Genomic DNA, 13,537 nt, shown 5'->3' on the forward strand with positions numbered 1-13,537 from the left:
TAGAAGAGAAACCCTGAAATGCAAAACTCCCACTGTCTCTGTGCCTCCTGCTTGTGAACTCTCACCAACTTCCTAGCGTACTGAGGAATTCTGGAGTGTTAGAAGGACATCGAAAAATCCAAGAATGCACAGAATTTCCGTTTTAGTAAAGGAATAAAATGTGCATTTGAAGATGAAATGTGTATGGTATCTGCTTATAAAATGCCAAATCAAATTTGGAAAACTGGGAAAACAGTATAACATAATTTATAAAAACCTCAGGGTAGTCATACTTTTATACCTATTAATTCCAATAGGGGATCTCTCTTTAAAAAAATAGTTCTAAATAGGGAGAGAAGCTTTATGCATTAATATGCTCACTGCAGTGTAGTTTATAATAAAAAAATTGGAAACCTACAGGTACAATAAATGAGTAATGATTATGCAAACCTTGGTATTTCTGCTTGTTGGAACAATAACAATAATAGCTAACATTTACTGAGTGTTTAGTATGTGTCAGGCACTAAATAAATGCTTTGAATATACTGTTAATTCAAACCATTCTCACAACTCCCTGATATGGTCCTAATATGATCTCCATTTTATAGATGAGGACAGTGAAGCTTAAAGAAGTTAAGCAACATGCCTAGTGACACACATCTAGTATGTGAGTGATGGAGTCTGGCTTCACACCCAGGGCTGGTAGGATTCCATACCCCAGTCTTAATGATTATGTTGTTATTGCAGCCAATAAAAGGATGTCTATAATAAAATTAAAATGTGTATAATAAAATTTTTTTCCTTTTTGGCCACCCATTGTGCCTTGGGGGATCTTAGTTCTCCAATAAGGGACTGAACCCAGGCCATGGCAGTGAAAGTGCCGAGTACTAACCACTGGACCACCAGGGGACTCTGCCGAAAATAAAATTTTAATGTAGCAAAAACAGATACAAACTATATATATCTTAACTATGTTTTTTGTAAAGACTTGTACATTGAAACAAAAATATTGGAAAGGAACACACCAAAATGTTTACCCTGGTCATGTTTGGGTAGTTTGTTAGTACAAATTGTAAGTGACAGAAACCCACCTAGCCTGACTTAAGCATTCAAAAAAAAGAAAGGAGGAGAAGTGGTAAAATGTATTGGCTTCATTATCTAAACCTTTCAGGTATGGCTGGATCCAGGGGCCCAAATAATGTCACCAGGACCCATTCATTCTCTGTCTCCATCTCTCAACACTTCCCTCCTTGATAACCACAGTGAACATTCCAGCATATCTCCTGAGATTGACTCGTTGGCCCAATGTGGGTCACAGCTTTGTTCCTGAACCAGTCTCTGTGGTCAGGAGGATGCATTATTCAGATTGGCCAAATCTGGGTCTTGTGCTCAACCCTGGAATCAGGATTGAGTCACTCTCACCCAAACCATGTGAACCTACAGTGGGGGAGAGCTGTTTCCCAAAGGAATGTCTAGGTATTACTATCAGAACATGAAAAGGGGAAAGGACAGCAGGCAGCCAAAAGCAGGAGCCAGTTATTGGTGATAAGACCGACTCATTATTTTTCTATTTAAAAAAATTCCTTCCTTAATGTTTCATAGAATTTATCAGTAAACCCATCGGGCCTGGAGGTTTTTTAGGAAAAGTTTTTGGATTATGGGTTTGATGTAATAGATATTGGGTTATTCAGGTATTTTATTTCGTCTTGCCTTAGTTTTGGTAAATTGTAATTTGCAAGGAATTTGTACATTTATTAAAATATATAAAATTATATTATAAAATATATAAAGTTATATATGTCCATTTCATGTTAACAGTTGAATTTATTGTTCAAAATATTCCCTTACTGTTTTGTTTTTTTTTAAATTTATTTTTGGCTGTGTTGGGTCTTCGTTGTTGTGCGTGGGCTTTCTCTAGTTGCGGCGAGCGGGGACTACTCTTCGTTGCAGTGCGCATGCTTCTTATTGAGGTGGCTTCTCTTGTTGCGGAGCATGGGCTCTGGGCACACAGGCTCAATAGTTGTGGCTCGCGGGCTCTTGAGCAGAGGCTCAGTAGTTGTGGCGCACGGGCTTAGTTGCTCCACGGCATGTGGGATCTTCCTGGACCAGAGCTTGAACCCATGTCCCCTGCATTGGCAGGCGGATTCTTAACCACTGCACCACCAGGGAAGTCCTCCCTTACTGTCCTTTTAATGTATGTAGGATCTGTAGTGATTTCCCATCTTTGCCATTCCTGCTGTGGATTGATAGTATTTTCTCTCTCTTTCTTTCATCAGTCTACCTAGGGATTTATCATTGTGTTGATAATTTAAAAGAACAAATGTTTAGTTTTGTTAATTTTTCTGTTGTTTATTTTCTATTTCATTTAGTTCTGCTCTGAGCTTTATTTCTTTCCATCTTCTTACTGTGGGTGTATTTTTACCTTCTTAGGTGTAACCTGAGGCCATTGATTTAACATCTTCCTTTTCTAATATGAGCTTTCAAAGTTATGTTACTTTGTAAGCACATATGCATCCCACAAATTTTGACATGTGTTTTTATTATTATTATTACAGTTTGAAATATTTTCTAATGTCCCTTATGATTTCTTCTTTGACCCATGGCTTATATGGAAGTGTGTTATTTAACTTCCAAATATTTGGGCTTTTTCTAGCTATCACATAGCAACAAGTTCTTGTTTAATTCTACTGAGGTCTTAGAAATACTCTGTAAGATTTTGATACTTGGGGCTTCCCTGGTGGTGCAGTGGTTAAGAATCTACCTGCCTAATGCAGGAGACATGGGTTCAAGCCCTGGTCTGGGAAGATCCCACATGCCACGGAGCAGCTAAGCCCATGCACCACAACAACTGAGCCTGTGTTCCTAGAGCCCGTGAGCCACAACTACTGAGCCCGTGCACCCAGAGCCCGAGCTCTGCAACAAGAGAAGCCACCGCAATGAGAAGCCTGCACACCACGACGAAGAGTAGCCCCCGCTCGCCACAACTAGAGAAAGCCGCACGCAGCAACGAAGACCCAATGCAGCCAAAAATAAATAAATAAATAAATTTATTTTTAAAAAAAGATTTTGATACTTGGAAATTTATTAGGACTTATATTATGGACCAGTACGTGATATATCTTGGTGAATATACTGTGTGCACTCTAAAAGAATGTGTATCCTGCAGTGTCTGTGTGAGTGTTATAGAAATGTCCATCAGGTCAAGTTGGCTGGTGGTGGTGTTCAGATCTGTGTCTTACTTTTTCTAGTTAGTGTAGTTTTGATAAAGTCAGTTACTGATAAAGGCATTTTACAGTCTCAGCTATGATTGTGAGTTTGTCCGTTTCTGTCTTTCATTCTGATAATTTTTACTTTAGGTATTTTTGAAGCTCTTTTATTAGGCACATACACATTTTTTATTTACTTTTGTAATTTGAAGTATAGTTGATTTAATGTTGTGTTTTAATTTCTGCTATGCAGCAAAGTGACTCAGTTATAAATATATATATTCTTTTTTATGCTGTATTTTTTTATATATATATTCTTTTTCATATTCTTTTCCATAATGGTTTATCACAGGATATTGAATACACTTCCCTGTGCTCTACAGTAGGACCTTGTTGTTTAAAGCACATACACATTTATGATTGTAATATCTCCCTGGTGAATTAACTCTTGTATTGTTTTGAAATGTCCCTTTTTATCTCTGGTAGTCCTCTTTGCCTTAAGGTCTCTTTTTCTAATATTGATATAGCTATACCAGCTTTCTTATGCTTACCAATTGCATGGAACTTCCCTTTCCATCCTTTCATATTTTATTTTATTTATTTATTTCTATCTATGTTTTTATATTTAAAGCATGTCCCTTATAGACAGTATATTAAGTCTTGCTTTTGAACCCAGTAGGACAACTTCTGTCTTTTAATTGGAATGTTTACTCTATTAACTTTAGTGTAATTATCAGTATGTTTGACTCAGGTCTATAATTTTGCTGTTTGATCTTTGTCCCATTTGTCTTTTGTTCTCCTTGCCTTTTTGCCTTCTTGGGTCAATTGAAATTTTTAAATTTTAGCATTCCATTTTAATTTCTGCATGTAAAATTTTTAAATCAAAAAATAATTTCAGGGCTTCCCTGGTGGCACAGTGGTTGAGAGTCCGCCTGCCGATGCAGGGGACACGGGTTCGTGCCCCGGTCCGGGAAGATCCCACATGCCGCGGAGCGGCTGGGCCCGTGAGCCATGGCCGCTGAGCCTGCGCATCCGGAGCCTGTGCTCCGCAACGGGAGAGGCCACAACAGTGAGAGGCCCGCGTATTGCAAAAAAAAACAAAAACAAAAACAAACAAACAAAATAATAATAATTTCAAGAAAATCCAGTCATCTCATTCAGCAGTGTCTCTCAGTTTTCTTTGTTCTGGCAGGATAATGAAAGCCCTTGCGAATGCTGGAGTCCCTGTCCCCAAAGTTCTTGACCTCTGTGAGGATCCAAGGTAATGTTCAGATTTATTTTTTCTATTGTGTATTCAAGCTACAGAAGAGAAAAGTTCTTATACTAACTCACATTCCAGTTTGCTAGAGTAAAGACAAGTAAAATTTGGGTAGAAGAGAAAAGAGATTTTATAGTTACCTCCCCTAGAAGTTCACAGATCTTTAAGTTATCCTGAAAGATAAATGCCTGCTTTCGTGAGAATTGGTAGGAAACATCTTTTCTAACATTAAAAAAATATATGTCCATCTAGCTTCATGTTGCTTGTTTTAATTAATTTTTTATTGTGGGCTTTCTAAACTGTTTTTGAATTGCTTTATAATATGCTTTCTGAGTCTGTCTCTTTTTTCCCGATTTTTTACTTATGAAAATTTCGAAACATACACAGAAGTTGAAAGAAGAAAAAATAGTACGATGAGCACCCATTTACACTTCATCTAGATGAAAACATTTGTTAACATTTTGCCACATTTGCTTTCTATGTATATGTATATATGTGTATGCGTATATATGTGAATAGGTGTACTATATAGATAAAATAATTTTATAGAAATAGTTAATTATATATAACATTTTTCTAAAAATGTTTTATAACATAATTTAATAAGTTTTATTAAATAATTATATAATTATTTTGTAAGTTAATAAGTATATCTTATATGTATGTATATAAATTATTATTCACTGAAACTTTTGAAGTAAGTTTCAGGCAGCCTACATCTTCTAAGAATAAAGACATTTTCTATCATAACCACAGCAATATTACATTTAAGATAATTAAAAATAATTTAATAATATAATTTAATATCTAGGCCATGTTCGAGTCAGGATGAATAGTTATAATAGTAGAATTTTCAAAACAACTTTTCGGAGTACTAAACTGATTTCTAGTAGTGACAAAAGATGGATTAATGACATTTTGGTGTGTCACCTTAATACTTTGGGGTGTTGTATATGCCATTCATACCACTGGATAATGATGAAAATAACATCAATAACAAGAAGGGATACTTATCCAACCCTCAGTGAAGCCAGAAACATATGCCAGGCATTCCCTATGTATTTGCTCCCTTAATTCTTATAACTATCCTTTGAAGCGTTATAGATTAAAAAAAAACAAAGCTCAGAGAGCTTTAATATGTTTCTCAGGATCACACTGCTAGGAAGGGCAGAGGTGGCACTTAAGCCTGGTTCTCTGACTCCAAATCCCCCTCTCAACATGCTGCTTTCCTGTATTATCACACTTAATCCCATTCCGATGGCTTCTACAAGTGGACCAAAGAGAAGAGAGGCATGCTGGCAAGGAAGTGTAGACAGGGATGTGTGTGTGTGGATTGCTTTGGGGAGGGCGTACTGCTAACCCCTGTGCTTATGTGCAAAGGAAAAAGGAAGTTTCCAGTACTCTGGATCCAAACTCCCACCCAGCACTCAAAGCTTACACATAGGACAGAGCAGTGCCTGCCACATCATGGGCCACTGAAACACCCTGTCTGTGCCCCTGCTAGGGTCATCGGCACTCCCTTCTATCTGATGGAGTACTGCCCAGGCCTCATCTACAAAGACCCCTCTCTGCCAGGCTTGGAGCCCAGCCAGAGGCGGGCCATCTACACTGCCATGAACAGAGTCTTGTGCAAGATTCACAGTGTGGACCTCAAGGCCGCAGGCCTAGAAGACTATGGGAAACACGGTGAGCACGGGGCCGCTTGTCTTCTGTGCTGCTGTTTCCTCACTGGTGCCTCTGCTTTCATGATTTCCATGGTACCAAGGTTTTAAGGCACCACTGGTAAATGTGAGGTGGGCTTGTTAGCTTCCTACTTGGAAATCCACTTTCATTTTAGTATAAGTGTCACTTACCTAGATGCTTTGTCCTGAGATAAATCCCTTCATGGACTACAGAATCTCTCTTCCCTGAAACTTCTATCTCACTGTATCATTTAAATCTTGTTTTTTTTTCGATACTGGCCAAAAGTACTTAAGATACATATTTTCTTCTCCATTTTTCACCATTTCCTCTAAATATTCTTTTCAATATTTAGAGGAAAGATTTAGGGATATATTTTTAAAATGCCATTATGCCAAGGTATTTGTTTGTATAATTTGTTTCTGTTTTCTTCTTTCTTTTTTTTAAAAAATGTCTGAGAGTTCTAGTTGGTCCTCATCCTTGGAAGCACTTGGTATTGTCAGGTTTTCCCTTTTCTTTTTTTCTGGAAGTCAGTTGTATTGAAATGTAGCATTTTATGAATGTTGACAAATGCACACACTTTTATAACCACCATCACCATTGTCTTCATGCTTTTGCATGCAGAAACTTTAGCATGAGCCAAAGAGTTTCATTTTGTCTGCCCTGCAGCATTCAAGACTACCTGACTCTCAACCAGTGTGCCTTGTTGACCATGGTCAAAAAGAATCTCTCAAATAAGCTGTATTTTGTTCTTTCTCTGCTTTTAACCAAAATGTGCCAGTTTTGTCTAGGACCATATCAAAGGCTGCAGTATGTGTCCAAAGTACATCAACTTCCTGACACATTTCTACCAAGTTACCTAAAATTCTGTCATTCACATGATCTGAGGTCTCAAAACTAACCATTTGAGAAACTTTGCTACCACAGAGCAGGCTTGCTGACTTCACAGCCCCAACTGAGGGAGTTCTTCACCCCTTCCATACGCAGCCTGATCCCTATCATACACTAACTAACTAACCTGTTGACCAGAGTTACCAGCTTAGTGGGGTTCCCCTCCATCTTGGTGGTCTCATTGGGAAACACTTACAGTAAAAATTTGTTTGTTGTTTATCCAAAATTCCAGTTTAACTGAGCATCCTCTATTTTATCTGGGAGCCCTAGTTACCAGTAAAAGGGTCAGCAGGCAAAGACCATAGATGTTGCCTATATTGAGCCATTGTTTCAAAGTGCAAAGAGCCCTAGACCAGAAGTCAGGTGCTGATTTGTGGGGTGACCTTGGGCAAGTCCCATTACTTTGTTATAGTTTTCTCAACAGTAAAGGTTCAGTAAAAAACAAAACAAAACAAAAAAACCCTTCCCTGCCCCCCTCACAGTGCTGATGTGAAAAGCAAAGGAGATGGCACCTGTCCTAGTGTTTTGAATGGAGATAAAGCCTCTGTCACATGAAGCAACGGGCAATGTGACATCCCATCCTGCAGTGGAGAGAGAGCAGCCTAAGGAGGCCTCTCCCATGTGCTGAGTGGATCCTTTGCCTTTTATTTTTAAAGTGGACTGTTTTGATGCACTTTCCACTGGCCTATTAGTTTGACAAAGAGACAAAGCAGAAATCTGGTGTGATTTTATATGACTCAGGGTCAGCCTCCTGGGCCGCAGGCAGTATGTGGAGCCTTATCGCATGAAGCAGCTTCCTCAAATTTCACATTCACTGATCCAGTTTACCCGGGCATCAGATCTTCCTTTCCTTCTCAAGTTATGTCAGGAACCCAGCTGCTGCGTGGGGCATTGGCTATATATAGATAGTACACCATTTGTGTAAAATTGGTATATTTGAATAAATTTAAATGTTTATTTGCACACGTGAAGATATCTCCAAAAGGATGCCTAAGAAATTGGTCACATGGGTTGCCTTTGGGGAATAACGGCTGAGTGGCTGGGCAGGGGGATGGGAGAAAATCTTTATTGCACTCCTTTTTGCCACTTTAATTTAGAGCCATGTGAATATATGATTTATCGAAGAGAACAAATTTAAATTTGTAAGGAAAAGAAACAGCACACCAACATGATTTCTGATCAAAAGGGACTTTTGACCAGATCCTTTAGGTCCAGTCTAGTTATCACAAAGAACCTTTCCATCAAGGACCTGCAGGGAACCATAATTCTCTTTTCTCATCCCAGAGGGGAGGCTGCTTTGGGGAGGAAGGGCGTTAGTACCTTGGCAGGCCTGCTCGGGACCAGTGGCCAACAGAGCCAGAGCCGCAGGGACAGCTGCATCTGCTTCCCATGAGAAGGGAGTGTGTACAGCACTGGGGTGGTGTGTATGCGTGGGGGGCAGGGCGACATCCTAAATCCATATAGGAGATTTTCCTGAGGGGCTCCTTCTGCAAAGGCTCAGTTCCTGGTGGCCTTTGTATTCAATTTATTATGATAATTTTAAAACTCTAGAAATGTGAAATAGTACAGTGAATAATATATGCCCACGACTGATTTTAACAATGGTTAACTTTTGCCATATTCCTTTATATAGCTCTTTCTGTTTCTATCTGCACAACTAACAAAGTTGTAGAGATCCTGGCGCTTGACTCCTAACAGCTTCAGTACGCATTTCCTACATTTCCTAATAGTAAGGACATCTCCCAGCACCATTATCACATCCAAGGAAATTTACCATCTTCCCAGAATCTATAAAACCCAGTCCATATTCACATTTCCTCATTACCCCCCTTACATCTTTTATAAGTGAGTTTTTTTGGTTGGTTTTCCAAATCGGGATCCGATCAAAGAATCTAGAACAGTCCCCTCACTGTTTGTTTTTTTTTTAATGAATTTTTTAAGGGACCAGGCAAGTATATTATAGATTTGTTTTGATTGTTACCTGATGATTTCATTTACTGCTGTCTTCTACTTCCTGTAATTCTGAAAACTGGAAGTTAGTTCTAAAGGCTTGATTTGTTTGGGGTTAAATTCCTGTGGATTTTGATCTCACCTCTCATCCAGCCCTGCTGGATCCTCCCAAGGACAGGTGTCTGGGTGCTCTGAGTGTGCAGTGGACTCCACAGAAGGAGCCCAATCTCTCTATCCTTGTCTTCAAGCTTCTGGGGAACATTTTTCTCTCAGATGAGGGGTGAGGGCTTGACTTAGAGCTAGTGGTGTGATGTGTTATTAATTATGAATTGTTTTAATAGTGACAATAATTGTCAACTAATAACAGGGACAGTAATAATGGTCATTATTCATTGAGCAGCCTTCTGTGTTTGGCATATTATATATGGACTTCATTTGGCCTTCACAGTGGTCCTAGGTAATACAGGTGGCAGTACACTCATTGTACAGATGAAGCAATGGAGGCTTAGAGAGGTTAAATTAGTTGAAAAGCTTAACTGTGAGCCAGGCAACTCCAGAGCTCCCTCCAGTTTGTGGTCCCAGATATAACTTGCAAGTTCCTCAACTGTGGTAACTCTGGTAGCAAACAACTGAATAATAGCAAATACTCATGCAGTACTTACTGCATGCCAGGAACATTTGCAGGGGCTTTACATATTGTGTCCTCCCAGCAACTCTCTGAGGGCCATCTCATCAATGAGGAAACAAAGGCATAGAAAGGTAAAGTAACCTGCCTGAGATCACACAGAGAATGGCAGAGCTGGGAACCAAACCCAGACCATGCATCCACCCCAGAGCCTATGCTCTTAGCCAATCACTGTCCTGTAGCCAAGAAGGGATTTAGTAAAGGCTGTTAGGAAGCTCATAGGATCTGAGAGGGCCAGGGATCAGGCTCGGAGGCTATGTGGCTGGGAACAGTGCCCAGATCACACAGATCCAGCCAAGATAAAACAGCAGTGGCTTCCAGGTTGAGGGGGCAGGAGCATCATGTGGGAAATTCTCTAGTCACGGGAAGAAGATGCCTCAGGCGTTACAAAGGGTTTCATCGCACTGCTTGATTTTCGAAACCTCTGGAGGTTGCTGAGGTGGCACACCATGTTCTAATCCTCTTTCCCTCAGGGGACTATGTTGCACGCCAGGTACAAACATGGATCAAGCAGTATCGAGCCTCGGAAACCAGCACCATCCCGCCAATGGAGAGGCTCATCGAGTGGCTGCCCCTCCACCTTCCCAGGCAGCAGCAGACCACAGTGGTGCATGGGGACTTCAGGTCGACTGGGCATGAGGAGGGCTGATACTTAGTTGTGGAAAGTGATGGGAAGGGTATTTGAAGGGGAAATTAAGCAGCTGGTCTTGCCCCAGTTTACAGTTGACAATTATCCACTACATGGGCTCTCCCTCTGCGTGGCCTTTAAGGCAGGGTTTCTCAGCTTTGGCACTATTGACGTTTGGGGCCAGATTATTCTCTGTGATGGGGGGCCTGGCCTGTGCAACAGCAGGAGTTAGTACCACCCCCCGAGTCTGAAGGTACAAGCACGGGCTTCAGCTGTAACGACAACTCCAAAGCTGCGTGGCTGTCAACAGCCACAGCAATGATCTTACTCATGAGTCTGCAGTCTGGGACGGGATGGCTTGCTTGAGCCATTGACGTGGGTCTCAGGTGGGGGACTGGAATCACCTGAAGGCTCACTCACACCTGCACCAGGGCAGAGGAGAGCTGGGCTCCCTGAGCCTCTCTCTGTGTCTCTGTGGTTTCCCACCTGGTCTTTCCAGTATGGCAGCTTCCAGCTGGACTTCCTACCTAGTGGCTCACGGTCGCAAAGGTGTGTGTTCCGAGGGGAGAGGGCCAGGGGGGAGCTGATCACCTTTTCTGTCCCTGTCTCAGGAGTCACTCAGCACCACTTCCACCTGTATTATAATTGTTAGAAGTGAGCTGCTTCCAGGGGTGAAGGATTAGACTCTTTCTTTTGTGGTAGGAGTGTCAAAAACTTGCAGACCTGTTTTAAAACCATCTCGGGAAGGAGTAATTACCAGAACCCAGACATGGTCTCTATGTGGCGAGGGCCACCTGACCAAAGCTGTGGCCCTCAGGAGAGGAGTACAGCTGTCCCTCAGCTATCTGCTGAGAGGGGGGTGGGGAATTAATGTGCAGGCCCCCTTCCCATTGTCTGCTGGTGTCCCGTTGGCTGCTCCCAGCTGAGCCAAAGGGCAAGGGAGCTGGTGGATGCAGCCCATGCAGGCTCCCGGGCACATGGGAGGGGTGGGGAGTGCTTCTGAAGGGGTCAGCAGAAGACGCCCAGCACAGAATACACCCTAGCGGTCAGTGTTCTTAGCGCTGTCTCCATCCCTTCTGTGGCTCCTGCAGGCTGGACAATGTGCTGTTCCATCCGGAAACGGCCGAGGTGCTTGCCGTCCTTGACTGGGAACTCTCTACCTTAGGCGACCCCCTTGCCGATGTGGCCCACAGCTGCCTGGCTCACTACCTGCCATCCAGCTTTCCCGTTCAGCCAGGTAGGAACTGCCGCTGGGGGAGTGAGGGATGGAGCCAGCGCTCTTCCCAAAGCTTTGGGGCAAACTCTGCTGAAACAGTTTGTGATTGGGCTGCTTCGTGAAATTCAGGTATTGAGTATTTCTCCTACAGCATCATTTTTAATGACAGTATAGGATTTCATTGTTATAGAATTAACTTAATAAGGCATTTGGTTTGATTCCTATTTGGATATTTGTTTCCAGTTTTTGTTTTTTTGAAAGTATTACCTTCCCTGTGCTTCCACAAAAAAAGGCAGTGAATATCTGTGTAGTAATATCTTTGCCTGTATATAAGTTATACTCCTAGGATAAATTCTTGGAACAGAACATATTACATGCTTCTAAACCATCAAAATGTTACAAATGAAGGAAATAGGTAAGATTTTTTATTTGTTGCAGTTATCTTTTTCATAATTTGGCGAGATCTTCTTTGAATACCATTTTTTTAATCAAATGACTGGTAGAAAATAATATGCATCCACCCTGAACTGTGGCCCAGATGAAATTGGAGGCCCCTCATTCCTTCCTTTACTGCCAATTTAGTCTGAAACTTTTAAGAGCCAAATTGTGAATAACAGCTTCATGCCTGGATTCCAGACATCTTGAAATGATGAGCTATAACCCTTTGAACTAGTTGTGAAGCTGATTTCCAAGGGACGAAGTGATTTTCAGAATTCAAATACTTGGAGCCACAGGACAGCATGGGGTTTTTGCCTAGTCCTGGGTCTGTCTGTCGCTTCAGGTTTGAGTGACAGTGATCTGTCTGAGCTGGGAATCCCTACTGCAGAGGAGTATTTCAGGATGTACTGTCTTCACATGGGGATCCGTCCCACTGAGAACTGGAACTTCTACATGGCTTTCTCCTTTTTCCGCATTGCTGCAATCCTGCAGGGAGTCTACAAGCGCTCACTCACAGGTAATGGGGGCCTGGGAGAGCTGGCCTCGGGCTGTGAGTCACAGCCAAGGGGCTTCTAGCCCTGAAACCCTCTCGTAACCGAACTACAAGATTCAGTTAATTCAACCATTTGTCATTAAGTGTATATCATATATATATATATGTATTTTTTAAATCAATATTTTAAATTTTTTAAGTTATTAAAATAAGGCACAAAAATTTTTAGAGTAAAAACATACATGATAAGAATTCAACCATATAGAAAAATATAAAATTATTTTCCGGGCTTCCCTGGTGGCGCAGTGGTTGGGAGTCTGCCTGCCAATGCGGGGGACGCGGGTTCATGCCCTGGTCTGGGAAGATCCCACATGCCGCGGAGTGGCTGGGCCCGTGAGCCATGGCCACTGAGCCTGCGCGTCCGGAGCCTGTGCTCCGCAACGGGAGAGGCCACAGTGGTGAGAGGCCCGTGTACTGCAAAAAAAAAAAAAAAAAAAAAATATATATATATATATATACATATATACACATATGATAAAATACTTTATTTAACCAGTGTTTTCTAGACTGTATCTTTTAAGTTTGAACTTTTGAGAAGAAAAGTTAAGTATGGCTACTTAGAACTGATGGTTTGATATATACATATGTCACCTATGGAGTGTTCATATATATATGCGAGGATGGCACAATGTTATTAGTTTTAATTCTAAATTCTACAGGGTAGAAATGGAAATAATCTATACCCTAAATTATTTAAGAAAGTAGAAAGACAGATTAAAGTTTGTTTCCTATGTAGAAGGAAGGCAAGTAGAAAGCAAGCAGTTAGAATCTACCCAAAAGACCTAGAAGTAGTGACTAAGCCAATAGCATTAAGTACCCCTAATTACCCACATTATAATCTATAAATTCCATTCTCACCAAAAGGAACCAGGACTCCTTGGAGGAAGTGGCTGATTTCAGGTCTAGGGCAGAATATCCACAAGATGAACCTGGAACATCTTGCCGTACCAGAAAGCAAGGAGGTTGTTGAAGATTAAGAGGGTCATATCTAAAGGTCTCAGGAGTCAACCTGAATAGGCTCCCACTTGCTAATGACAGGAAACTTTGAGCACC

The 13,537-nt window shown here is 41.3% G+C and overlaps 1 protein-coding gene across 12 annotated transcripts in view; it reads left to right on the forward strand.

The window, feature by feature from the left end:
• The window catches only part of ACAD10 (acyl-CoA dehydrogenase family member 10), a 49,119-nt gene that overhangs the window by 18,229 nt on the left and 17,353 nt on the right, over nucleotides 1-13,537 (forward strand). For 10 of the 12 annotated variants that reach the window (XR_012325144.1, XR_004521415.2, XR_012325143.1 and 7 more), the window contains exons 8-12: nucleotides 4,360-4,446; nucleotides 5,948-6,129; nucleotides 10,123-10,273; nucleotides 11,369-11,514; nucleotides 12,275-12,448. Coding sequence is in view for 9 of the 12 variants with exons in the window: in XM_033836897.2 (XP_033692788.1) it covers nucleotides 4,360-4,446; nucleotides 5,948-6,129; nucleotides 10,123-10,273; nucleotides 11,369-11,514; nucleotides 12,275-12,448 (740 nt within the window). In the remaining 3 variants the exon portion in view is untranslated. The remainder of the gene's footprint in view (nucleotides 1-4,359; nucleotides 4,447-5,947; nucleotides 6,130-10,122; nucleotides 10,274-11,368; nucleotides 11,515-12,274; nucleotides 12,449-13,537) is intronic. The other 2 variants (XM_033836901.2, XM_033836903.2) reach the window with 1 other exon arrangement.

This window comes from Tursiops truncatus, chromosome 13, assembly GCF_011762595.2.
Source record: "Tursiops truncatus isolate mTurTru1 chromosome 13, mTurTru1.mat.Y, whole genome shotgun sequence".
NCBI classification, from domain to species: domain Eukaryota; kingdom Metazoa; phylum Chordata; class Mammalia; order Artiodactyla; family Delphinidae; genus Tursiops; species Tursiops truncatus.